A 27,958-nucleotide genomic window follows, 5' to 3' on the forward strand; every position below is an offset into this window, starting at 1 on the left:
TGGAATATCCCCAAGGACATTATAGTAAAAAGGAGTGAACTTTAACCACGGATATGAGTGCCTTATCTGCTGAAAACTGAGAGAAGCTCACTCCTTCATTCGGTTCAGTTAAAAGAACCAAGCTTTACTACCCCTTTTGATATTTTGAAGTCTCTGTGAAGTGATTTTTCAATGGCTCACTCTCTGAGTTTTGCTCCTATTTGTTCTTTGAAATCTTCAAACAGAATTGGTATGCTTAACTCTGTGTTTGTGTTTTCTTGTCTTTGTGGGGTTTTGTAGTGCTTATGTTATTGTAATGAGAATTTGTATGGACTTGAATAGGAGCAGTTACCGGTAATTCGGTTGCCCGAACGGCTTTTCCGATGAAGGAAGCATGTCAGAATTCTAAAGCTCGAAACTTTCAGTCTTTGGAGGTTAAGGTGAGATTGACTTTTGTATCTTATATACAAATAATGATGCTTTATGCTTACTTTCTCATGTTAAAATTGCTGGGATTGGGACATTGGTTAATAGTATTTTTGGAAATCATTCAATAATTGATTATAAAACCAAAGTCAATTCTGAAGAGAAGCTTATGTGAGTAGCTTATGAGTCTCAGAATTGCTTTTGAGAAAAAATAAGTTGATCCAAACATGTATTGATTGAAAGTCAGTCATGTGCTATTTGGTTCATAAGCTTATGCTCACTTTCTCATTGAAAAAAATGCTGAATTTAGGGTATGTTTGTACATTTTCCTATAACTAATTCTGAAGCAAAAATCAATTATGGAGTGAAGCTTCTATGAATAGTTTCTGAGTGCCAAAATTGATTCTAAGAAAAAAGAAGCTAATCTAAACATGCTATAAGACGTCAATTTGGTCAATTGTCTGTCATGTGTTATTTGGTTCATAAGCTGAAAAGCAGGCACACTGTAGCATGACATTGATTCTGGTAATATTTGGAAGAAGCGAATACTAAGTATGAGTTAAGTTCTTTGAAAGGATATGGAAAATCTGTGTTTGGATATCTATTAGTATTATCTAATGGTGACTGGAATTTGATGGACTGAAATGGGATATAATCATTATTGTGTAGATATTTTTATGATGAAATGGAATTAGACTTGATTTCATCCTATATAACCTCTTGGTTCCATTTCATTGCATCTTATTTTAAACAATCCTTACAATGGAACCTAGTATTGTTCCATTGTATCTCATTTCATTTCTTTCTTTCTATCAATCTAAGTATAGCCTTGAGTAGATCATTGGGTAATTTAATTTTCCTGACAACGTAATAGAATGTGGCACATGTGATTTGAACATCATTAGATGTAACTAGTTCCCTTTACTGTGTTTAAAAATACATTAACCACTCTCTATTTTTTGATTCAATAGGCTACAGATGATAAAACTCCAAGCACAAAAGCAAGGAGCATTGTTTGTGCTGATTGTGATGGGAATGGTAAGTGACAATGCAGATTTTAGTTTCTTTGTTATCACAATCTTATTGTAAATCTCTTATTCTCTATTTAAATATGGGTCTCAGTTAATGATAGTTAATGATATGACGTAGTGAATTAGCAATTGCTAGTTTTGTACAAAAAAATAGAAGAAAAAGGCCAGACTTATTATTTAAACTCACTGGGTTGTTTTGTTATCTTTTTTGCTCAACTGCCAGGTGCAATATTATGCACTCAATGCCAAGGTAATGGAGTTAATTTGGTAGATCACTTCAATGGACGATATAAAGCGGGTGGATTATGCTGGCTATGCAGGTAACTGCTTCAAATACCACACTCCTCCTGCCTAATGCTCTCTAAGCATGTGCGACTATGCTTTGTTGTGTGTTGTATGGTGTGTCAGTATGTACTTACATGCATAAATTTCTACAGAGATATATGCATTGATATCAGTAGAATTGTCGTGCTTCCACAACATGCTTGCCATCACGGTGTAGGTAGAGAATAATGAACAATCTATCTAAGCTTATAAAGTTCAAATCTGAAGTTTATGCAGACATTTTAGTAATAGCTCTAGCAGAATGAGTATGTAGTACAAATTCTTTCCCTGATTTTAAGAATCTACTCAATTGATTATAGTCATGAACTATACTGCCTGGACCGAATGAATAGATAAACAAATGAGACTCAAGTTCTGGCAAAATGCATAGAATAAGATTAAATGACTGTCCAATAATGAGCTTGCTTTACTCAGTCCCTCCATCACACTTCTTGTCCAAATGGTATATATGACCTCATTTTTTCTTCTTTTCCTTGAAGCTAATTGGTTGGCTGTTTAAAACAATAGAATGGCACCTTTTGATCTCAGGGTAGAAGATGAAACTTCTAAGTTTTTTTGAGTCTTCTTTTGTTTCTTCTTTGTTAGTTTTAACATCCTGCAATTACTATACTGTTATTTGCATGAAATGGTCTAGTTTATTTATGTAAAAGTTGATGATGAGTATCTAGGGATCATTTTGTACTTATCTATAGTTCAATGCTTCATCTGTATTTGTTAGCATGCATTTTCTTGCATAAATTGGTATCATTACTTCTAGTAGTTGTATGATTCTGTTGCATTCCCTGCTTATAACACAGTTGAAAAGTTAGGTTCTAAAAACTCATAATACTCAGTTCTAGTCTCAATATGTGAAAAGATAAATAAAGAAGAGTAGTCTCAACATGTATGTTTCTTTGCAGGGGTAAAAAGGATATTCTGTGTGGAAGTTGTAATGGGGCTGGTTTTATTGGAGGATTCATGAGCACATTTGATGAATAGAAGATTGGCTTGATGGAATCCTCAAGATTCCTCATAGCTAAACAATGAGAAAAGGAAGTGGGAATCCACTTGTTCCTCTGACTGGTCTATTTGCAATGTGTATTCATTAATGTATTATGCAGTTTTGTGACAATACAATTTTGAATTTTGTCTTAATTCCTGAATTTTCCCTTGTTAAGTGTGTGCACACTATATTGCATGTTATTGAATTAATTCATGATTCCAATGCCGTTTTTCTTTTAAAAATTGTTTTGTTGAAGTATTTACATATTCGTTTACTTTTCTTTGTGTCTTGTACATACTCATTTAGAATGAATTTTTTAAAAAAGAAGTAAAAAAAAAAACGTATTTCTAAGGTAAATTAAGAATTTATAAGATGTATAAACCACCCCAACTTAATATGGAGTTAAATTAAATACCCAAACTTCTCTGAGATAATAATGTTTTGACATGTGTCTTAAAAATTTCCACTCATAACATATGCTAAAATATTATTAGGCTCAAGGCTATAGTAATTTTACCCTATATTTACATGGGTAATTTATTAACTCCAAAATTGTGTTTTAGTTTCTCAATGTTTCTCTATAGTCGACATCTATGAAACTAGTCATTGGAGGCTTGGAGATCATGTTAAGTGGGTATGTCTCTCTCAACAAATGTTTCTTCATATAGTACATCGCTTAGGGATCGAACAAACAAACACTGAACAATATCTTTAAGGAGATCAATGTAAGTTTTCACTAAAAAAAATTATCCAAACATATAATTGACGTTAGTAAAATTAATTTTAACACCCCAAACAAAACTATTTTAATTAAAAAACCAGGAAAATAAAGTCATTAAAATATTTACTTTACTTATAAGCTAATTTTGCAGAATAAGCATCAAAGTCGCTTTGGCCGAGTGGTTAAGGCGTGTGCCTGCTAAGTACATGGGGTTTCCCCGCGAGAGTTCGAATCTCTCAGGCGACGTTTCTTTTTTTAATTTTTAAATAATTTTATCTACGCCACCTTCAATATATTAAATTTCGTTTGCTTTTATTTTTCACTACAGCAAATGGTCAATTAAATTTTGAGCACACTTTTCTAATCTCACCATGACTCCCAGTCTTCACCTCCACACCACTCATCTTGATCATAGCCTTTGGAAACTCAAAATTAAATCTCAACCCAAGTAACCCTCTAATGTTGCCACCATAATTTTGGACCACACTTCTAGTAGCAGAATCTTCCCACAGCCTCTGATCAGACTCTAGCACCCCATTACCATCACGCACATTCTTGAAGAAACTAACATCAAATTTGGCTGCACTACCTTTATCCAATGCCACCTTTCTCAACCCATCTCCATTTTTTGGACAAAGTGCTTGGAGCTGGGATAAGAAAGCTAGGCTTATAGAAGGATCTGCATTGCCAGAGGTGGTGAAGTTGTATAATCGGTAGCTGAAGAATCTGCAATCTGTTTGGCCTATGGTGTGTGCACCTGAAGAAAAAGTGAGGCATAATATAAATCATTGTTCACATTGGAAAACCCAGAATCAATTCTGGTAGAGTAAAATCAATTCTGTGGTGAAAATATTGATGTATGAGAGTCAGTTTGGAGAACTATTTCAGACCCAAAATTGATCAGGTAGAAACTTCTGCATTAAACGTAATCATTTGTGGGATTTTAGTTTACAACTGAATTTTACAGCATTACCAGCAAAACTGATTTTTTCGTAAATGATCTAAAGATAAATCATTTCACTTTCAACTCACTTTTTACTCTAATCAATTTCACCTCGAAATCAATTGTGACAAATGTTGATGCAAACATGCACCCAATATGTTTGTTTTGTATACACTAGACACTATTTTGTGTGATTGGTTTCATGGTTTGCATATAATTTAAGTCAAGTTTACTCATAAGCTAAGTGTTTGTTTGTAAATTCTTCTAAAATTTATTCTAAAATCAACATCAATTATCAGGTGGTCTTTTACGAGTAATTTCTTAGCGTTAGAATTTATTCTATGGAATAAAACTGATCCAAACATGCTATAAGACTTAGTATGTGTTTGGTCACACGTTTTGACAGCCTTAGAATCAATTTTCATCGACAAAATAACTTTTAGATGGTTAATAGATTTTTGGTAGAGGTTGAGAAAGTGGCTTCTACATTGGAGATAATCAATTGTGTAATTTCATAAATGGATTTCACAAGATTATCTTATAAAAACCATTATTCCTATAAACGCATTCAAATATAAAATGACTTCACTTTCAAGTATCAACTCACTTTAACTCACTTTTGCCAAAATCAATTCTATTCAAAATCAATTATGACTAGGCTGATCCAAACACGCAATTATAGCATCTGAACAGAAGTGATTCATGCGGGAGTTCACTGTGGAACCAAACATGCTATGTGAAAGAAAGCATACCAACTAAGGTGACAAGGTCATGATCATCTAGACCTTTGGCAGCAAATTTTTGCCTCTGGACAGAAACAGGATCAAGTGGAGAAGGCATGTTGGAGGCTTGAGATGATAAGGAAACCCTCCCATCTCTTCTTCCTGTGGGTACTTGCCAACTTGGGCCATCACTCTGCCATTACCACAAGTGTTAAGTTATAACTTGACCATAATGCCTTCAAAAAGACAGGTTTGTGTACTATTTAAAAACTAAAAAATTCATTGAGTTGAGATTATTTGAATACCAAATCAACAGCATCTCGTGCTGCCAATGCTAGGATATCAGCACATGAAACAACACCAGGACATTTGGCCTCTAATTGAGATTTTGCATCATCAATCACTTCAAAACCTCTTAGGCCAAGGTTTGGCAATGCATTCCTCTCTGCAGAAGAGCCTGCAATCAGAATTGAACCATCGCAGCCCTGTGGCATATGTTGTCAAATTTCTTGTTAACTTGTAAGCTAAAATCAAAATAAGTTTTACAAATAAATATTAAGGTTTAGCTACTTAATTTAAACTGAAATTATACATAGCTGATTAGGAACAATTTCATAGTTTGTAACATGCATAATGGAATTTTAACAATGAGGTTTGAGGTTGAGGTAGCTTCAATTACCTGGACAAAGCAATCATGGAAATGAAGCCTGAGCAGTCCAGGAGCAATGGTAGGATCTTTGTTGAAGTAGGATACAACTGTGGACCGTATGATGGTCTCAGCACTTGGACATGAACTAGAATAAAACCCTGTTTTTAGTTGGGCATGTACTGCCAATGCCATCACCAAAATCATTAGGCAGCATAATTTTACATTCATTTTGTACTAATTAATAACAATACAAGTAGAAACAAGTATGGTGCCAACTTTGAACTTGGTATTTGATAGTTAGTTCTCTCTAACTATCCCTTGCTTGCAGCATTTGTACCACTGATAGTCACTTATATAAGGGTCTGTTTGTCTCATGGCAAAAGTGGATCTTAATTACGGGATGTGATTAAGCTTTTAATAACGTTAAACATTTTGATTAAGCTTTTAGTTTGCAGAGGTCTTTCCATCACTCTTTTCTTATCTTTGATGCCTGTGCTTTATTCCTTAACGCGTTTCTGCTTTCTCTGTGTGTTATATTTTCGTCCATAATGTTCATCTTTTTGCTTTAGTTGTTGACTTGTTTTGGTTTTGTTCACATTAAATGGTTCATGTGTATTTTGGGTGAAAACTTGTTGGGATCACTTCGGTGCAAATATCGTAAATTGAGTATAAAATAAAAGATGATAGGCATTTAAATTTTAAGTAAGCACTACGCGAAAAAAAAAAAGTTGAATGACAAGCATATGGTTTTACAACCTAAGTAGAATGTTTGAAGTAGTGTTAATACTAAAATTTCTAATTTGATCAAGTAAAACATGTTAAGTTCTACATTGGTTGGATATATGAGCACTAAAGTGTTTATATATGGTAATACAATCCTCACATCATAAGGTAGTTTTTGGGTAGAGTTTAGGTTAGTTTAACTTTAAGAAAAGAGCTTCTTTAAGAAAGAGTGAGATTGAGAAATTGTTTCGAGATATATAGAATTTGAGGTCATAATTGGGAAGTATTAGTATACATGAAGAAGAATGAATGATGCAACTATGACTCGGAATCTAAGTCAATGATCTAGGTGTTGAAGAGTTCAAAACCCTATGCCCCATTCATATAGCACGAGGGAGTTGAGGTTGAATTTATTTCGAATGAATTTTAGCATTCATTTCTATCATCGTCACTATCTTCTTCTTCAATTGTTGGGAACGCGACTTTTAACACTTTGAGTATTTTTTTCTTACCCATCTCCTCATATTCATTGAGTGTATTGAGTTTCAATCCATGTCATCGAATCTTTCGAAGAATATTGCAAGAGACATGTTGGCTAGGTTTCTTGATTTCACGACTTTCACCCCGAGATATTAATTCCTACTCAAATCTTCATCGGCGAAGGTCTATTCTAAGAAGGTGCATTGTTCGTGTAAATATAATGATGTTAAAAAGAGTAGGCTTAATTGTACTTTTGGTCCCTCAACTTTGGCCTTCCTGCGAAAATCGTCCCCAAACTTTAAAATTAGCAAAAAAAAGTCCCTAACGTTTACACCCGGTTGCAAAATTGGTTTTCCGTCCAATTCCAACGAATTCTGGGATAAAAATTAAAAAAAAAACCTAAAAATTGGTGAATGTTCATCTTCTTCAAACATCTTCATCATCATCATCTTCAACATAAAGCTGAAACAGGGAAAAAAAAAATCAATCTCCTCAAACCCAGTCACCATCAAACACCTTACATAAAAAGAAAACCATCAAACACCTTACATAAAAAAGCAAATCCTTTCCATTCTCCTTTCACTCAAAGAAATCAGAGTACATTTTTAGGATTTGAGGTCAGATATGTGGGAATCTAGATCCAGCACCACCACCACCTTCTTCTTCGAAACCACTTCCTTCTTTCGCTAGAGCCATTTGCCACCACTTCCTCCTCTTCTTCAAAATCAAGATCTGGGAGCATCACCACCAAACCTCGCCGCCACCACCACCTCTGGGTTCGCAGCGCCTCCTTTACATGGATCTCCAGTCCATGAAGCACCACGCCACCACCACCTCCGTTAAAGCTCTTCAGTCACCAGCCACCGCCGTCGCGTATCTACTCATATGCCTTCTTCATCTCTACTCCAAACCAAACAAAAACAGGCAAAGAAAGAGAGTAGGATCGAGGGAGGAAGAGAGATGGAGATGGAGGATTCGAAGAGGAGCGGCGGTGGTGCTTCGGTGACGACGAGGAGCGGTGGGGTGGTCTATGGCAGATTCAGATTTGGGTTCAATGGAGGTGGGTCAAAATTCCAGGTCAAAACCCCACCTCCTCTTCTTTGGTGCATGTCAAAACCCCACCTCTGAACAATATTTTTAATTTTTGGATTTGGGTGAGGGAAAAGGAGTATTGGCTTTTATTTCTGGAAATTTTTGTGGTTGAATTTAATATGGGTTTGTTGTTGGGAAGATTGTGAATTTGAGTTTGAGTTTGTGAATTTATGGGTTTTTAATATGAAGATGATGAATGTTTCAGATACTAAATTTTTTAATTAATTTTTTGAGGAATATTTCGTTAGTTTTTGGATGGAATTGGACGGAAAACCAATTTTGCAACCGGCTGTAAACGTTAGGGACATTTTTTTGCTAATTTTAAAGTTTGGGGACGATTTTCACAGGAAGGCTAAAGTTGGGGACCAAAAGTGCAATTAAGCCAAAAGAGTACTTATGAGTTAAGACCCTTATGTTGATTCCATAGAGATCAATTAATACCACTACTCTCTATCAGTCATCTTCAAGTTAGAAGTTTATTTTGGAAGGAAGTTAGAAGATTAGGACCTACTATTTGATTTTTTAATATGTACTTTATTCTTTTTACATATAGTATAATATAATATCTCTTTATAAAAAAATTCATTATAAATTACTTAGTTAAAATAAAATTTAATTGAAAAAATATTAATTAATACTCCCTCCGTTCCTCCTGATCTTTTGTTGTTTTAACTTTTGGTCTAAATTTTAAATTTTTTGTTGTTTTATAAACCCAATGCATTTTTTCTCAATTTATTCCATGTATACCCTTATTTAATACTATATCTCTCACCTATCATCTCTTAATTTCATCAATCAAAATCATAACAAGTGTCTTAACCAATAACTATCATTCTCTTTCTTCACTTTAACTCAACATTAAATAGGAGTGTTTATGTCAACAAATATATCAATGATTGCACTCTTAAACAATGTGCATAACTTCAAAACAACAAAAAATCAGGAACGGAGGGAGTATTAACTTAATTTAATTAAAATAATATAAATAATAAGAAATCTCCTAAAATTATGCTTATTGAAAAATAAAGGGAATATAAATGTATAATATTGGGATTGTGAACCTTTATTTTTTATTTAGAAAAATAGTAGTAATATTTTCCCATTCACGAATTCATCATATTTGTCTCCGAAAGATAGCTCAAGTGATAAGAGCTAGGGACATAAGCGTTGGGTGAGATGAAGGGTGAATGGCCCATGATTCGAACCATGAGGAAGACTAATTTACTAACATTACTAACAACTAACATTTGCCCATAAAAAAACGAATTCATCATATGCATTAGCACTACGCCACCTTTTTAAGATAAGATGCTTAAAAAAATTTAAGGGTTACTAGTCAAATTAATCCGTGATTTTGTAAGCGAGTTTAATTTTAGTCTTTCATCGGAAAAATAACGTATAGTGACAGTAAAAAACAGCCCGTAATTGTAAAATTGATAGGTACTAAATGTGATTTTTCCGTCAAGGAACTAAAATCAATCTCCCTCATAAAATCATAGACTAATGTGACCATTAACAAAAAAAAAAAATTAATAATTAAGTTTAAAAGCAAACCTCCTACAAGATGAAGATCTTAGTAGTAGTCCCAAATCTCATTTGGCGCCCTAACTTAAACCTCGCCGAAGCTTCTGCTTCACGTTTTCGGTCTCTCGTCAGAAGCTCTTCACCGTCCAGGTTTTTCCTCTGTCTCTAGAATTTCAACGATTGGATAATTTCTTCTTCAATTTCTAGGGTTTCATCTCCACATTGTGAGTTTTTCGATTGATTTAGATTCAAAGCCTAATTGTGAGAGGATCCGTCTGAGTAGCATACATTGGTCTACGATTGTTTGTATTTGTGAGTAGTCATATATTTATTTTAATTTTTTTCCAATGAAATGATAGAGTGAAATTAATGAATGAGAGAATCCAGATTTATGTTTTGTGGGTGTTATCATTTGATAATAGTAATGATTCTGGTAGATGCTTTGCCAAAAATTCCCCTAATAATGATCGTAAGCTTTTTCTATCTGAATCATTATTGAGTTAGTTAAGAGTTAGTTTCTTTTGGCACTAGTTTTCACACCTAATCTGCATTCTAACTTTTCAGTTAGTTATCAGGTTCCAGTTCGGAGGCCAATAAAGAGCTACAAATTCCTTGAGCTTGGAGTCTTCTGTAGGCCTTCAATGCCCTTCTTCACATAGTTCATTGTGGCGTATAGCAATAATTTATATCTTGCAAAGAAAAAGTCTACATCTAAAACTCCATAATCCATAATCCATAGGTAGGTTACTTATTTGATGGCCTTTTTGTCAAGCTTCTTCCAAGTTGATTAAAAAATGTTTATTATTTTTATGCAGATATTGCTTTTGGATAGTAGGGAATGCATCCACTTTAATCGATTCTTGATGCTAAGAGAAGAGATTGTTTCTATAATGTGGATGTGGGCAAGAAATTGGCTCAGGCTATTGAGGATGTCGTGTTTGGGATTTGGTACCTGCAGGTATGTGGAACCATATCGCCATAACATATTTTCATCTTTTGATGATTTGATAATGCTTGATAAATTAAATTAAGGTTGTTGAGTTAGATTTTTGCATACACTTCTTCAGTTAAACTCCATTCTATACTTTGTTTTGTCTAATCAGACACCCATTGTGCTTGGAATGGTGTAATCACCTCAATTGATATGCATTTTAGTTTATTTTGATGTCATTAACCTCCCATTGCTAGAAATTTGCATAGGATTTGGATGGTTTTTTACTTGTGAATCTGTACAATTACATGAGAAACATGTTTTCACTTGAACTCCCTATAGGATGAAGAATATCATGACTCATGGTCGGATAATGAAGTTCTATTCACTTGTGTACTGTCATGGTGTTGAACTTTTACAAAGGCTATGTTTATTCATATGACTGCTTGCTGGTTTATGTCAAGGGAATAGATCATACACATTATAATTCATCTTCTGTGCTGCCATGGTGTTAAACACCCCCCGTGTCTTCTATTATTATTTGGGCTAGGCATGTCTGATTTAGATGCCATTTGACTTGTTGAAAAGGTAACACACCAAAATTTGTGATATCAGTTTCAATTTTAGAGAAATCAAAAGTGAGAGCAAATGTGCAACTTTTGTGGGTAACATTTCATAATGAAAAATTTACAATTTACACTAGCTGATTTAATCCTAGAATTAAGGGTGGCCATACATGTGATGTCACCATCCTAACTGATAGAATATTCTAGAATGAAATAACAAGAACAGAAAAATAACTAAGGTTAATATTCAAGGTAAATCTTCAACCAGCTGACTTTAGTTATCTTTCTGGACCTTGCACTAGTATAAGACACTGGCCTAGTCTGTGATCTATTATCATGATCTCCGTTCTTAACAAAACTCCATCGTGGTGTATGACCCTCACTCCCCCTCTCCCTTCTTAAAAGTGGCTACACAAAGTTAATATATAGGAGTTCCATCCTTTTTTTTTTCCTTTTCTTTTCGTCATTTAATATAAATCTTCTCTTTTGTTTATCAACTTTATGCTTTATTTTATTGCTATCGCTTTCTGTTTATTCAACTTTATCTTAAATTTTCTTTTATCTGCTTTCCAATTCAGCACTCTCTTTCGAAAAAAAGGTCTTAGTTTACCGGAGCCTTGATCACCTCAGTTATCACCGGAAAAGTTGGTTTTTGTTTGGGTTGAAACCCTAAAATTAAAACAGGTCGGGTTCTGCCCATTCTAATACTTTTTTTTTAAGAAAACAGCACGTGGCAAAGAAACATACATGTCAGCATGTGAGGCTCCCTGGAATGCCAACTCAGCTCTCCATCCGGTAAAGGGGCGAAAACCAACAGGTTTTATAAGTTAAAGGATGAAAAGCCGCAAAATTTTAGTTGAAAGACGAAAATCAAATTCTCGCTTTAGTTCAGGGGCGGAAAACATATTTAACCCAAGATCTTAATAAAGTCCCAAATCCCATTTCACGCCCTAACTTAATTCCCTCGGAAACCCGAAACTGCAGGTTCTCTCTCATGCTGTCACCTTCACAGTTTCCCTCAGAAGCTCTCATTCGCTCGCCGAAGCTTCTGCTTCACGTTTTCGGTCTCTCGCCAGAAGCTCTTCACCGTCGCGAACCAGGTTTTCCCCTGTCTCTCTCTATAACCCTCCTCCTAAACAGAAATATTTTCAACGTCATTGGATCATTTCTTCTTCCATTTCTAGGGTTTGATCTCCACAATGTGCCTGAATACTTTCCTTTTTTTCTGATTGATTTTGATTCAAAGCCTAATTGTGAGAGGATCCATCTGAGAAGCAAACATTGGTCGCCGATTGTTTGTATTTGTGAGCACTCATATATTTATTTTAATTTTTTTTTGTCAGATTCATACTATGTAGGAATAGATATTGTTAATTTTTTTCCAATGAAATGAAATGATAGAATGAAATTCATGAATGAGAGAATCCAGATTTATGTTTTGTGGATGTTATCATTTGATAATAGTAATGATTCTGGTAGATGCTTTTCCCCCCTGGCAGTAATGATTGTAAGCTTTTTCTATCTGAATCAATATTGAGTTAGTTAAGAGTTGGTTTTTTTGGCACTAGTTTCCACACCTAATCTGCATTCTAACTTTTCAGTAATCAGGTTCCAGTTCTGAGGCTAATAAAGAGCTACAAATTCCTTGAGCTAGGAATCTTCTGGAGGCCTCCAATGCCCTTCTGCACATAGTTCATTGTGGCTTATAGCAATAATTTATATCTTGCAGAGAAAAAGTCTACATCTAAAACTCCGTAATCTATAATCCATAGGTAGGCTACTTATTTGATGATCACTTTGTCAAACTTATTCCAAGTTGATTCAAAACTGTGGTTATTGTTGTATGCAGATATTGCCTTTGGATACTAGGGATTGCATCCACTTTAATCGATTCTTGATGCTAAGAAAAGAGATTGTGGGCAAGAAATTGGCTCAGGCTATTAAGGATGTTGTCTGGGCTATAACTTCTGAATTCTCTAACTTTTGACAGCATTCAAGTTGCATGTTGACATGTACAGTTGTACATGATTAAGGTATGCAAGATTGCTTATTTATTATGACCTTGACATCTTTATGGATAAATTTTCAGCCTTTATATAGTGAACTGGAGTTATTTTTGAACTTGAGCTACTATTGGTTTTATTTTCTTTCTTTGCATTTGTTCTAGAGGAGATTTCCATGCATGAGCTTTGGATGTGAACCTTCTTTAAGTATCTTGTTGCTATATTTAGATTAACATTTCAAGTTGCAAATCAATAGGATTTTCAGTTATGTCTATTGCACCAAAGTCACATGTTTTATCCTTGTCTTATCGTTGCTTTTATGATTCACATGCTGTTTTGAGGAACTTGAGGTGAAGAATGACCTATAATTATAATATACTCCTATTGATAGGTTTAGAGAAGAAAATTTGTTATTATTCACCAATACCAATGAACTACAACTACTGGTTATTCGAGAGAACCAACACTATCCCTAGAATTCCCTTATTACCCTTCTATTTCCCTCTCCCTCTTATTTATAATCTCTCCTCACTCTCTCTAACAAGCTCATTAATTAGCTAACTGTTACAGTAACAACTGATTGATGCTAACAGACTCACTTCGTTTAACTAACTAACTAACCATAACAACTATTGGCTAGTTGTTACAATATCCACCTCTTCTTAAGAAGCCTAATTCCTTTCAAGTATTTGACACACAACACTTGTGAGGGATTTAAGTTCCAACCATCTGAAAATAGTTAAAAGACCTTTTGAAGGCAATTGTATGTACTTAATTACTTCTTCGACTTCCTTAACTAAGAATTGATTGTGTAAAGAATCCATTTATATTGATTGTGTACTTAATGCTATCTTGATTTGTGTTAACTATAAATTTAAGGCATTTCACATGTATATAAACCAAGGTAGTCAAATCGAGATTCGTATCGTGTATCGCTAGACCCTAATTCCGTGTCGCGTATCGTATCGTAACGTGTATCGTAAGATACGGACACAAAAAAAATTAAGTCATAAATTAAATAATATACTAATATATCATCTAAAATCTAAATATAGTTCAAAATAATCAAAGATCCAAGTCATAAGTAGAAAAATAGTCTCACAAAGTTCAAGTTCAACCTAATTCCAAGCCATAAGCCAAACTAAAGTACTAAACATCAAAGAGATGAAATTAAATGCTCACTCCCTAATTCCAAGCCATTAAAGGGCTGCTGAAGTTGAACGTGAAATATGAAAGGGCTGCTGAAGTTGAACGTGAAAGGGTGAAAGAATCAAAGAAAACATCACTTTTTAGTGCAATTTACTAATTTTTAATGAAATTAAATGCCCACTCCCTAATTTCTAGGAGAGTAAGATGAAACGGCATTTGAAAAACCGTTTTTGTATTGTATCGGGATACGTATCGTGCGATACTCATGCGATATGTGCGATACAGGTCACTATACGAACACAAAAAGATACGTTCATGGGATATGTTCATGGGATACGTATCGTTTGGTTGATTTTCGTATCGTATCGGGATACGTATCGTGCACGCACGATACTGACTACCATGATATAAACTTGTTGTGTAACTAATATACTGCTGTACGACTTGTGTCTAAATGTCTTAGACTTGTTGGATCTGACTTGCCATTTTTGTAAATAGTGATTGTTTGTTGAATTAGGTATAGAAGGCTCATCTACAATTTTTTTAAAAGCATGTGGTGTTTTATAACACTTTTTTTAAGAATGCTTTGTAGGATGCATATACTCTTTAAAATAAGGGTTGTAGAGTTAGAATCTGCCGTTATGATATGTACATGCAACAAAACAACATTTATTTTAAGAAAGATTGTAGGATGTTTCACATTCTACGTCGTTTTTTTAGAAGAAACATTCTACACATTATTGTTCTACAATGTTTTAACTTTTAACGTGCTGTAAAACATGAAAAAATAAGCGTTGTAAAAGGACTTTTCTGGCGTACTTTTATCTTTTTTCTAGATAAAGTCCTTTAATTTATTTGTAATTATTACTACTTGCTATTATTTTAGAGTGTGCTTATTTTGATTTTCATAATCACTGATTCTAGAGTCTTGGACTCTTCATTAAAATGAAAACATAAAAGGATGTCCATCTGTTTTTTTAAACAACACCACCTTGATTAATAATTTGATTTCCTTTTAATCAGTGCATATTTGTGGATTACTCATTCAAATTGATAACTTTAAGAAAATACTACCTACTGCTAAAACATGAATTAACATAGGAAATAACTACATTAGCTTTTGGCTTGCTACCTTATTGTCTCATCTCAACTCAGGTCTAAGAGACAAGCTCAGGAACTGAAAGGAAACTAAACATACACGACAGAACTTAAAAAACAACTGAGAACCCCATGAACGCTGTAAAGCTGCAACATGCTCTTCACCGACAAAAATCACATAGAACTTGAATTTGGGCAAGGAGGAATTGCTATGTCAGTAATCCCTTCTAACATCAACACCACACTCTTCATTGCTGGCCTGAGAACAGGTTCATCTTGGATACACCAAAGTGCCACCTTAACCATATTTTCCAGAACATTTTTATTTATGGCTTCCCAAGGAACAAGCTTATTTAACTCTTTAGCTACAAAGCACTTATAGGACCAACCAGAGAGAAGAACCTCCTCAGGTTCTGAGACATTAATTTCGATGTTTCTTCTGCAGCATAAAATTTCCAACAGCACAATTCCATAGCTGTAAACATCTGCCTTCACTGATATTGGGGTGTTCTTGTTCCACTCTGGGGCCATGTACCCTCTTGTCCCTCTAGCCCCTGTGAAGGTTCTGGTTTGATCTGGCATTAGAAGTTTTGCCAGCCCAAAATCAGATATCTTGGCAGTCCAAAACTCATCCATCAAAATGTTTTGAGGCTTGAGGTCACAATGAATGATTGGTGCCTCACATCCTTCATGGAGATAGAGGATCCCTCTTGCAATGTTCAGTGCTATTCTTACTCTCTCCTCCCAATCTGGACGTCTTTGATCACCAAAGATAAGCTGCCCAAGTGAACCGTTGCTCATGTATTCATAAACCAGAAGTCTTTTGGAACCTTCAGCACAAAATCCCAGCAACCGAACCAGGTTCCTGTGGTGGGTTTTTCCGATGGCCCGCACCTCTGCTTGAAACTCCCTTTCTCCTTCTTCCACTAACTTCTCTAGCCTCTTCACTGCAATCAGTCTCCTACCTTTGTATAAGGCCCCCTTGTAAACTGCTCCAAAAGAGCCCTTACCCAACTCTTCTTTGAAATGATTAGTTGCCCTTTTAAGCTCATTGTATGAAAACCTTCTCAGAGCTACCTCTTCATTCAAACCCAAGTTCCAAGTCTCTGCCAGCCTTTTGTAGCTTAATACTCTAATTTTGTACATGTAATGGCTGGAGATTGCAATCATTGAACATAAAAACAATGTAAATATCAATATGACAACAATTACATGCACCACTGCTTTGTTACTTGAACTCTGGATTAGAGGTGCTGGTTGTGTTGATATAGGTTTTTGGTTTGTGAGGCTGCTGTTTCCCACTTTTAAGAATGCCATGGGTGGGACAGGTTCATCTAGCCCTGTCCTTTTGACATATCTCAAAGGCAGCCCATGTTTCTTGCATCTATTTTTTTGATACAGTGCAGCCCAACAGCTGCAATCTGCCAAACATGCAGAGGAGCATTCTTCTTCCTCTGACATCTCAGCCTCGAAATAAGGATGATCCTCCCATTCAATATTGTTCATCAAGGCCATGTTATAATGGGCTAAACTGTCTTTCTCACTTGTACACTCAGCTTTTGATGAGTTCCTTTGGCAGCCAAGTGTCTCTTGATTTGCATCTTTGAATTCAAACCCTGCAAGACAATTGCACACTGGTTGGTCGTCATTGAATGTGCAGTAGCTGTTGAAGCCACAAAAACCCTTTACTTGACATGCACTGCCATCCGGCCACAATGCGATTTTTTTGCCACTGCCATTGTAAACATGAGCATACAGCCGTAAAACCCCATCAAATTCCAGGGTTGCACGATAAATGTTCTGGCTCCTATTAGCCAAATTTGAACCACCAAGCATATGAAGATCTTTAATGTTCGAATCACTTCTATTCCTGATCTGCAGTAAACCTGTGTTGTTAAGGTAAAGGCGATTCTTGGGAGAACCATGACGGTCATCAGTACCAGTGGCCCAGTAAGCATCCCTTGCTGTGTCCGTAGTGTTTGCTGGATACAGAACAAGATTTCCATCATCCTGCATCTTGAGTCGAAACCTTCCAGTTGAGGGGTTAGTCCCTGATAAACTAGAGAACAGTTGACCTCCACAAGGCAGAGATTGACCCCCCAACATAGTATCCGTTGGGTGATCAAAACTCTGCCATACGACCTGGGAGTTATTGTTGTACAGTACAAAGTTCCCAGAATCAAGCATGGAGGCAAAGGAAGCTGTTCCATTAGATTTAGCAATAAGCTTCTCTTGTCCTTTCTCTATTAGTATTAGCTTACCATCAACTGTAAGTTGTAGATTTGCATTTGAGGTCACAGGAGGATCATCTCGGTTTGCAGTCCATACCACTGTTTCCTCCACCGTGCTAACCAACCAAATTCCAAGGAAAAATCCACGGTCATGCTTATAAAAGCCAAATGCAAAGAGGTGGGAAGGGGAAAGCCATGGAGTACCATTGGTGGAAAGTGAGGTGCCAAGTGTTACTTTCTGCTTTGGTGGTTGTGTTTCAGCTCTTATAGCTGCTGCTGATGAGGACATCAACAGCAGGAAGGCAATAGTTGCAGCAATAGTGTCCATAACAACTTAACTGTTTGGCCTTGATGAACCAAAAAAGAAAGAGAAGTTGCTGTATGCTAACTCTGTCACTTGCCTTGCATTGTTTAAATTAATAGAAGGTAAAAAAAAAAAATCTTCACCGCCAAATTAAACCTCCACATATATATATATATATATATATATATATATATATATATATATATATATAGAAATGGAAAAGAGAGAATTGAAAGATATAATGAAGGATATGATAGGAAGAAAAAAAAAAGAAATAGGATGAAAAATGTGTTGTAATGAGATAGAAAAAAAGTGAATGTGAATGTATCAAAACTCTAGTAGAAGTGGCACAGAAAGACTTGCTTTTCTGGTTCAATGTATCAAATTGACTGACAATTTGGGATATTAAGCAACACAAGACTTTGACAGGCGAGTCTCAGCCATACAATTTTTCGGTTGTGTCTACCGTGAAAGAAAGAAGTAAAGTTGTTGTATGCTATCTCTGTCACTTGCCTTGCATGGTTTAACTTAATAGAAAGGGAAAAAAAAAATTCTTCACCACCCAATTAAACCTCCACATATAGATATCGAAATAGAAAATAGGGAATTGAAAGATATATGAAGGATATGATAGGAAAAAAAAGGAGAAATATGAAGATAAAATGTGTAGAAATGAGAGAACAAAAATGAATGTGAATGTATCAAAATTATAATAAAAGTGGAACGAAAGACTTGCTTTTCTAGGTCAATATATCAAATTGACGACACTTTGGGATATTAGCCATGCCAGACTTTGGCAGGCGAGTCTTAGTCATACAACTTCTCGGTTTTGTCTACAGTGAGTCACTAAAAAAGTGATTTACCGTGGTGTAGTTTGATAAAGAATATTTGATTTTTTTATTTTTAAAATTAAAATGTTCAGATTAAAGGTGTTGATAAAAGTTAATTACCATGATATTTTTGTTGTTGAATTTGGGATGTAGGGTGTTGAAATCAAAATGGATATTACCTAGCAATCAAACAGTCTCCCACGAAAAAAAGCCTTCAATTATGGGTGTTCAAATGAACTTAGTTTTCATTCTGGACAAAATAAATGTAAACATTACAAGTTTCTTCTAAAAAAAATTCTGGGTTGGTGCAAGGTCTGGATTTTGGATAAATGGATTTTCATAATCACCGCAAAATCTAGATGTCAAGCTGTTGAATTGGGGATGAAGCCATGAAGGGTGTTGAAATCAAAATGGGTTGCTTGTTGCTATAGATTTGGCGGTGTGGGGTTTGAGTCAAAGTGGATAGGATCTTGTAGCCGGTGGTGGTGGTGGTAGTCGGAGACGGAAGCATCAACAGTTTTGCAGCACAGTGGTTGGCGGAGGCTGAAGAGGTTTAAGAAGTTTGGGGAAGAAAGGCACTCGAGGGACTTTATTGTAAAATAGAAATTAAAATTGTAATAAATTTCAAATAAAAAATTGCAAGTTTAACTGGTTACACATATGGTATTTTAATAGAATATTCCATTTGTGTGGTTATAAAGATATCATGCACCGGAGCAAGACCTAATGTGTAATGCACCATAGAAAACACTACATAAACTCCATCATACAAGATTTGTTCTTTTGGGGGGCTTTAGTTTGATCTTGCCTATCATGTTTCAAACTTGCCATCTGCATGCAAGTTTTATTGATTTGAATCAATTCCTTATGTTGATTGAGTGGGTTTGCAACAATGATTTTGCATTTCTCATATTATGTAATTTGGAAGTTGGAGGAGAGGGGTAGAGCTGCAATGTTGGTTGATATGGGCATTATTGTCAAAGTGGATTGTAAAACTGAAGGTATAATTATCATCACACTTTAATTATATATATACCGGACCACCGTGGTTTTGTTGCCCTTACAGGTGGTGGACCAAAGCAGAGCTTTGCCCTCACCCGTAGAGGTCATTACATCTTGCGTACATTAACACTATGTTTGGTAGGATAGAAAGAGATAGAGGAGAGAGAGTAGAGAAGAGAGAAGTTGAGTAGAGAGAAATATGTGAGAAATAGAGTGGATTTAAGAGGTTGTTTGGTATGATAGAGATAAAAGAAGAAGAGATGAGAAATAATGAGGTGGAAGAAAGAGAAAAAATAACTTTTGTAGTAAAAGACACTTTTGTACACAATGGAATAAAGAAAAGAAAAAATTGGTCTGTGCTAGTTTGTGAAAATTTCGTGAGTGTGGAGGGGATAATAGAAAAAGGGGAAAAAATTGTATGCATGTGCCAATCTCTGCTTGATTTGCGAAGACCATGAAAAGTGTCTTGGGCCCACAATTTGTTTCTCTCTTCCCTCCTATCAAATGCAACCAAACGAGGGTGGAGTGTGCATCTCTCCCCAACTTCTCTCTCACCTATCTCTTTCCACCTAAAGTATCCGCAAACAAACACAGTGTAAAAGTTAGCCCTATCTCCAAGCAACGAAATTCAAGTAACCCTAGGTGGTGTTGTTACCCATTGATTTAGTAATTGCTCAAAAAAGAGCCTTACGAGATAGAGACCGGATCCTTAAAAAAGAGTAGCAAATGCCCTAAGAAGAGGCTTAACACTGTGTTTGTTTGCGGATACTTTAGGTCGAAAGAGATAGGTGAGAGAGAAGTTGGGGAGAGATGCACACTCCACCCTCGTTTGGTTGCATTTGATAGGAGGGAAGAGAGAAACAAATTGTGGGCCCAAGACACTTTTCATGGTCTTCGCAAATCAAGCAGAGATTGACACATGCATACAATTTTTTCCCCTTTTTCTATTATCCCCTCCACACTCACGAAATTTTCACAAACTAGCACAAACCAATTTTTTCTTTTCTTTATTCCATTGTGTACAAAAGTGTCTTTTACTACAAAAGTTATTTTTTCTCTTTCTTCCACCTTATTATTTCTCATCTCTTCTTCTTTTATCTCTATCATACCAAACAACCTCTTAAATCCACTCTATTTCTCACATATTTCTCTCTTCTCTACTCTCTCTTCTCTAACTCTCTCTATCCTACCAAACATAGTGTTACACATGCCCGTGCATTCAAAGTCTAATACCTTAGCCGTACATATGAGTTAGGTCATGTCTTTAAAATTTAACAGTAGATGCTGCTAACTTCTCCCTAACGTTCCAATATTTTGTTTGGAAAATGGCTCACTAACATCTTTTCCACCTCCATCCTTAAGAGTAAAAGTAGAAGAGAAAAAAATATGAGATATGATAAGTGATGTGATAAGAACGGAAGAAAAATATTACTAGAAAAATAAAAAAAAAATTGATAGAAAATTAAGAGAAAGTTGGTATGAATACATCAAAGTGGAACATTTTTTTAGGTATTTGTCGTGTCTAAGACTTACCTCATACTCATTTAGGAAAAATTTAACCTTGTCTACGATGAATTTTTTGTGGGTGCACGCAATGGACATAAGACTCATTGTCATCCGTAAAAAGAGAAGGGAAAAAATAGAGAGAAGCCATAAGAAGAAAAATATAGAGCAGAAAGTTAAGCGTATTAAAGACTCTGATTTAGAAAATAATTTAATCACATCCCATTCCATCCCCATCATTATAGATTTGTATCACAACCGGACGGAAATACTCACATACCGAGAGAATATTAAGTTTTATTGTTCCAAGACTTCCATTCCATGAACGACAAACAAGGAAACTAGCTTTTGATATAATTCATCACAAGAACAACATCAACAACAATTCAAGATGAAAACTGAAACCACAGTATTACATATAGTAACTATATGTGTGGAAAGAAACTTCTTTGAGTATCTTCTGGGTTTAATTTAAAAGGGATTATGAGAAAAGAAAAGTTGATTCAAACATGACTACTCAACCAACTGGACCGGAGATGGAGGAATTGGAATATCTTTCAATCCTTCCAACATCAAGATGACGTTCTTCATTGAAGGACGAAGAGATGGGTTATCTTGCACACACAACAACCCCACCTTCACCATTATTTCCATTATCTTCCAATCTACATCTTCGTCATGTGTAACAAGCATATTCAACTGCCCAGCTGCAAAGCATTGATATACCCACCTGGAAAGAAGTATTTCCTCAGTTGAGGAAACGTGCATCTCTATACTGCTTCTGCGGCATATAATCTCCAATACTACCATGCCAAAACTGTAAATGTCAACTTTTACGGATACAGATGCATCCTTGTGCCATTCAGGTGCCAAGTACCTGCTTGTCCCTTCATCCCCTTTTTTAGTTCTTGAATAATCCGGCTTTAATAGCCTTGCCAATCCAAAATCAGAGATCTTTGCAGTCCATGCTTCATCCATGAGTATATTTCGAGGGTTTATATTGCAATGGATAATGCGGACTTCACACTCTTCATGTAGATACAGGACTCCTCTGGCCACATCCAATGCGATTTTTATTCTCTCTTTCCATGATATCCCCCGCATCTTAGAATTGAAGAGCAGATTTGCAAGAGACCCGTTGCTGACATATTCGTAAACAAGCAGCTTGTTAGATCCTTCTATACAAAAACCAACTAGCTTAACCAAATTCCTATGATGTGTTCGAGCTATGGCAGTAATTTCAGCTCGGAATTCCCTCTCCCCTTCATCAGCAACTCTCTCCAGTCTCTTGACCGCAATCCTTCTGTTACTACTTCCACCCATCATGCCTTTATAAACAGCTCCAAATGATCCTCTGCCTATCTCTTCTGTGAAGCCTCTAGTTGATTTCACAAGTTCATCATAAGAAAATGAACGCAAAGAACACTCTTCACTAAATCGCAAATCTTCATTTGCAGACAACATTGTATACCTATAAACTCGACGCCGGTAAATGTAGAAAGTGGACACTGCAAAGACCAAACACAACAATGAAATGCAACCCAGAGTAAGGGAAAGAGTCAATATCAGACTTCTCTTGTTATCAAAAATGACACTAGGCATGTGCATGTAGGTGGTGTTTGAAGTTGGAGCTGGCTTCATGGCATATCTTGAAGGCACCTTTAAAAGTGCCACTTTTGATTTATCATGAACCCTTCTGCCATAGATAAGGGGAAGGTTATATTTATTGCAGTGGCCACTGGAATACAATGCTCCCCAACAATCACAATCTCCGTGGCAAGACTTCTCACAAGCTTCCTTCTTCATTGATATAGCTGAATATGGAGTATCACCCCAAGTAATATTCTCCCAGTGAATAACATCATACCACACCATTGGGTTTCCACTTCTTTCACAATCATCTTTGATATGAATTTGTGTGCAGTCTAGAGGCATGTTTCGGCTGCTATTGAAAGGGACAAAACCCGGGTAACAGTAACACACAGCTTTACCATTCATGCTCGAGCAATAACTGTTCAACCCACAGAACCCCTCGACTTCACATGTATCATTCAATGCTTGCCACACCGTACTTTCCTCATGTAAGCTTGTACTATTGCCTTCAAATCGGTGCTCATACAATCTCAAGTTCCCATCTACATCCAGTGTTGCACGGTAGATTGAAGTTGTGTTCTCTGACTTGCTTCTAGGCTTATCATTTAAGCATTTTTTAACGACATGGCCTTCTAAGCAAAGAACACCTTCAACATTAAGACTGAGCTGATTGGCTTCAAGATCGTCAGTATAAACCCAATAATGATCCTCATCCTCTCGTGAGCTATTGAAAGGGTAAGCAACGAGCTGTCTATCAGATCCCGGGTTGAAATCGAGATAGAAACGCCCTCTTGAATGGTCTGTTTCGGACATACTAGAGATCAGTAAATTGATTGAAGTGAAGTTCTGACCTCCTAATATGGTGTCAGTTGGGTAGTCAAAGCTTTCCCAGATAGCATCAGACTGCTTATCAAATAGCACAAAGTTGCCAGAATCACGCATAGATGCCAAAGCTAATGTATAATTCAAATATGGAATGAGACGTTGGTCTAACTGATCTCCAGTTCGAAGAAGCAGGCCTTGCTCGGTCAAATTCAGTGAAGAGTTAGAGGAGAGTGGTGGACTATCACGATCAGCAGTCCACACAACAGTGTTTTCAGGTGAACTGACCAGCCATATTCCAACTGCAAAGCCATTTCCTTTGGGGTAAAACCCAAAAGCAAACCGGCCAGAACTTGATGGCCATGAAGTGTGTTTTCCTTTAGGAGAGAGTGAAGACCCCAGATGTATGGTGCTATTGCTAGAGGTACTTCTTTCAGCTGTGAGGAGCGTTAACAACAGTAAGAGCAAAACAGAGATGGATGCCATGAGATTTAGAAATTAATTACTTTAATTTTCTGGTGTCACCAAGAAAAAATAGGAATTCTAACATATCAACTTGATCGATCACTAGTCAAAGCAAAGCAGAAAGGTAGCTAGGGACCAAACTTCATTGTGTGGGGACTACTCAATCATGCTCAAATTGACTTGACTGGCTCTTATGCATGCATTGCCTCAAGTCAAGTCTCCCTAGATTCTGAAATTCCACGGATGATTCCAACAAGTGGTCCACATGCATGTCGTGTTGATCGATTAATATCGAACTTACGAAAGAACCAAAATCAAGTAGATTTTCCTCTGCATTGCAGGGATGGGTAGAAATTTGATTCATCAACCACATGTTACTTTTCATTCCATCACATTTTCATTCATTTTTTTTTATTATTGTCTCTCTTTTCTTTTCCTAATTCTTAGCGGAAAAAAAAACTAATTTCACTGGAAGTCAAGGGATTTTTGGAAAGTGCTGTCACGAAGAAAATGATGATTCTTTCATATCAACTCAAAACAAATCAGAAAGATAGCTAGGGACCAAGCTTCGTTGAGAGGACTTCTCAAAAATTCTACATTGACCGCCTCTCATGTATGCATTTATTCAAGTCTCCCAAGATTCTGAATTTCCACAAAAGAGTCCATAGCTAGTGGTCCATATGAGTTATAATATATGTAAGAATTATTTATTTATTCTCGTGGGCTTCAATCAATTGCAATTTTTGTTTTAATAAAAACGGGCTAATTCATGATCCAGATAAAATCCATATGTAAGCCAACTTAATCAGTTAAGTGATCTATTTATTTAGGCTTGGATATCTGTATTGATTAGTGTTGGTTACAGTGTAGGCCTTAACCTATAGGCCCGTGATGGGAATGACTAGGGTTAAATATATGTTGGCTAGGTCCCCTCTGTAATCACTGATCTAATCTGGCTCCACAGCTTGTCCCATTGATAGCTGTGAAAGAGAGTGTGAGATACATAGGAAGTCCTAGTCACTTTCAGTGACTGTGACTGTCACAAGATCCTGTAATGAAATCCATAATCCTTATTCGGTTCATGATTTATCAGGTCTGAAATCTATCTCATTCTATTTTGGTGTTCTATATTAGAAATTGGGAGACATATACTCAACCACAAAAGCTAGCTCAAGAGTTAAGGTTTGCACTACCCTTATAAAGGCTATCTATGCTCTATCTCTAGCCAATGTGGGACTTCTAACACATTGGCTAGAGATGAGGCCAATCAAGTGCTTATAAAGGGTAAAGCAACCCTCAACTCTTGAGCTAGCTTTTGTGGTTGAGTATAGACCTCCCAATTTCTAATATGGTATCAGAGTCTATCCTAGATCCATTTGTTGTTTGTTGTGGAGCCGTCCCATATTCGGGACACCCGTTGTTGTTGATCCCACGTTCCAGGTTGTTCAGTCCTGGACGTGAGGGAGTGTGTTAGAAGTCCCACATTGCCTAGAGATAGAGCATAGATAGCCTTTATAAGGGTAGTGCAAACCTTAACTCTTGAGCTAGCTTTTGTGGTTGAGTATAGGCCTCCCAATTTCTAATATTTTATAATCATGTATGAATTCCAATTTAGGATTACAAGTGCTATCAGAGCTTCCATATTTGATTTTAGAACCCATTCTTATTACGATGTTGGAAATTTGTTTTCACTTGTGAATTGAAATTGATTGTGGTTTCTTTTGTATGTTGCGATCAATTGTTCTCTTCCAAAAATTTGGGTTTTACACCCGTTACTGTACAATTCACCACTACCTTGCTTCTGTGATTGCATCCTATAAAATTAGTGATATATTATAAATATGTGACTTCTCGGTTTTGCTTCGTGTTCTGTTGATTTTATAAATTTTACCATTTTTTTTTGAAAGGGATTATAAGAAGCGAACCTAAATCCTTGTAAAGGTCATATGAAATCAACTATTACATATACGCGGATAATTTTGAGTGATATTGTGTTAATTTTGTATTTCAACCTTTATTTGCGCACTATGTGTGCAATAAGGCAAATTCACCTTTTGAGTGGTGTAATGTTTAAAAAGAAATTGATTTAGACCGGGACTCTGGGAGTCGAACACAGAACAAAATGAACATTGTATTTTCTGTGCAACATGTGCTGTATAATCTTCATTGATTCTTAATTTTATATCAATAATTTAACTTCCGCTGGAACTTTAGGAATTGTAAAGAAAGGAATTGTTCTGGAATTGAGCATCTTTCAAATAAGTAGCATTTTATTTTGAACAAATATAAAATTTATTTTGCTTGGGAAAATACTTTGAGATGCTATAAATTTGTTGTTATTATTTTCCGGAATGCAACTGTGATGATATTGCTAGTCTTGATTGACACTGTCTTCCATGAATCATTTTCTTATATATTTCCGCTGTGTTTTTGAATATATTTTTTTTAAAATATATTTGGAGTTAGCATATCATGACTCATATATTATTTTGGTGCTAAGCAACATATCCTACCATTTTTAAGAATTTGAATGGAGTTAGTATCGCTTCCAAGGTTATAGTGATTATTGTTGGAAAGAGTGGGAGCATATGTACTCAAGAAGTGGATTTTTCAATGCATTTGCTTAGCAAGTTTTCTTGGAAGATGATTATGTGGCTATCTTGATTATTATCAACGGTAGACAATGCTTGTTTATTTGTTCAATAAGATCAAAACTAATTTTGTAACAATATTGTAATGCTATTTACTTTAATTTTGATTTGATTCACTTGTGAGCAGTGGCGGAGCATTTAAGTGACTGGGAGGAGCCTCAGCTCCCCCATTGTCTCCAAAATTTTTTTTGAGTACTACTAGTAATACTATTATATTATGTGTGTAAAAGGAGTGGGCCAGACATATAAAACAAAAATGTGAAGCTTCTCACATCACAATTCTCACTGTCAAACCAATTTTCTCATATAGATATATTATAATAATGATAAATATTAGAAAGTAAAGTAACTTTGCTTTCAAACTTTCACCCTCTTGTGCAAAACTCCAGGTTTCTAACTCTAACACAACCTTTTTATCTTCATTTTTCTTTTAATCTTTTTCTTGCTCTGACATCAATATTCTTTGAGTGCAGCTCTCAAACTCAAAGCTTTTATTAACCACATTTTCTTGAATTACTAATGTAATGTTTATACTACAACTCTTGAAAGGAACCTTATTGGCATGGTGATTGGCATGGTGCAGGTTAAATTTGAGAAGAGATCCTCACCAAATTTCATTATTGATCTCAGGAGATGTTTTTCGGCCAGCTAAGCTAATCCTTGTGGGAACCATATCTTCTGATGCATTTACTGCTAGTTGAGGGGTTTGTTGTAGGTGTGTGTTTAGTAAGATTTCTTTGAACTAGAGCCATTGAAATTTGTTGCATGTAGGTTTAAACACCCTTGTACTGAATTGAATACATTTGAGCTTATAAAAATTAGCTTATGTGTTAAAAAATTTATTTTAGCTCCTCCTAATATTTTGGTCAAGCTCCGCCACTGCTTGTGAGACTCGAGCAAATTACACGTAGTTAAAAGTTTTGGAATGACCTCATCATTTGAAAGTGTTTGGCATAAGGGTAAAATATTTTACCTATTCCTTTCATTGAGGTATGTTTTCTCCATAAACTTATTCATATTTTATGATAATGAGAATTCGTATGGAGAGTAATAAAAGGTGAATCATTTTATTTATTTTCCAGCTGATATTTTAAAAATAATATTATGCAAAAATAATATACCATGTACTTGATTTTATTAAGTGGTGAAACTGAGTTCTATTAGCCTATTTAATGTGCATGGTTTGCAATTTT

The 27,958-nt window shown here is 35.7% G+C and overlaps 4 protein-coding genes, 1 long non-coding RNA gene and 1 other non-coding gene across 14 annotated transcripts; 3 read left to right on the forward strand and 3 right to left on the reverse strand.

Annotated features, from left to right (window-relative positions):
• The first annotated feature begins 68 nt into the window (after positions 1–68).
• On the forward strand, positions 69–2,985 carry LOC130711551 (protein BUNDLE SHEATH DEFECTIVE 2, chloroplastic-like). 2 transcript variants are annotated; one of them, XM_057561226.1, is made up of 5 exons: positions 69–229; positions 328–419; positions 1,377–1,443; positions 1,660–1,756; positions 2,681–2,985. In XM_057561226.1, exons 1-5 carry the CDS (start codon positions 172–174, stop codon positions 2,757–2,759), a joined length of 393 nt encoding a protein of 130 aa, XP_057417209.1. In that variant the 5' UTR covers positions 69–171; the 3' UTR covers positions 2,760–2,985. The 2 variants fall into 2 exon arrangements, with proteins under 2 accessions (XP_057417209.1, XP_057417208.1); XM_057561225.1 differs by having other exon boundaries at positions 70–229; positions 322–419.
• A 605-nt stretch (positions 2,986–3,590) lies between these two features.
• On the reverse strand, positions 3,591–6,132 carry LOC130709855 (peroxidase 25-like). The gene is made up of 4 exons (XM_057558981.1): positions 5,829–6,132; positions 5,455–5,634; positions 5,180–5,342; positions 3,591–4,241 (listed from the first exon to the last, which is right to left on the reverse strand). The coding sequence occupies exons 1-4, from the start codon at positions 6,024–6,026 to the stop codon at positions 3,820–3,822; spliced, it is 963 nt and encodes a 320-aa protein (XP_057414964.1). The 5' UTR covers positions 6,027–6,132; the 3' UTR covers positions 3,591–3,819.
• TRNAS-GCU (transfer RNA serine (anticodon GCU)) lies at positions 3,649–3,730 on the forward strand. The gene has a single exon. It is a non-coding gene; the product is annotated as a tRNA-Ser (tRNA).
• A 3,389-nt stretch (positions 6,133–9,521) lies between the features above and the next one.
• LOC130711089 (uncharacterized) lies at positions 9,522–27,606 on the forward strand. Of its 8 annotated transcripts, none has more exons than XR_009010571.1 (6): positions 9,522–9,767; positions 10,193–10,356; positions 10,433–10,575; positions 11,842–12,214; positions 12,723–12,886; positions 12,964–13,401. It is a non-coding gene; the product is annotated as an uncharacterized LOC130711089 (long non-coding RNA). The 8 variants fall into 8 exon arrangements; XR_009010566.1 differs by having other exon boundaries at positions 9,524–9,767; positions 12,716–12,886; XR_009010572.1 differs by having other exon boundaries at positions 9,526–9,767; positions 12,099–12,214.
• Positions 15,304–18,053, reverse strand: LOC130711088 (G-type lectin S-receptor-like serine/threonine-protein kinase LECRK2). Its single transcript, XM_057560547.1, has one exon. The coding sequence runs from the start codon at positions 17,921–17,923 to the stop codon at positions 15,539–15,541; it is 2,385 nt and encodes a 794-aa protein (XP_057416530.1). The 5' UTR covers positions 17,924–18,053; the 3' UTR covers positions 15,304–15,538.
• On the reverse strand, positions 21,557–24,274 carry LOC130711087 (G-type lectin S-receptor-like serine/threonine-protein kinase LECRK1). The gene has a single exon (XM_057560546.1). It carries the CDS (start codon positions 24,133–24,135, stop codon positions 21,748–21,750), a length of 2,388 nt encoding a protein of 795 aa, XP_057416529.1. The 5' UTR covers positions 24,136–24,274; the 3' UTR covers positions 21,557–21,747.
• Positions 27,607–27,958: the final 352 nt, after the last annotated feature.

Source organism: Lotus japonicus, chromosome 4 (assembly GCF_012489685.1).
Source record: "Lotus japonicus ecotype B-129 chromosome 4, LjGifu_v1.2".
In the NCBI taxonomy this organism is placed as follows: domain Eukaryota; kingdom Viridiplantae; phylum Streptophyta; class Magnoliopsida; order Fabales; family Fabaceae; genus Lotus; species Lotus japonicus.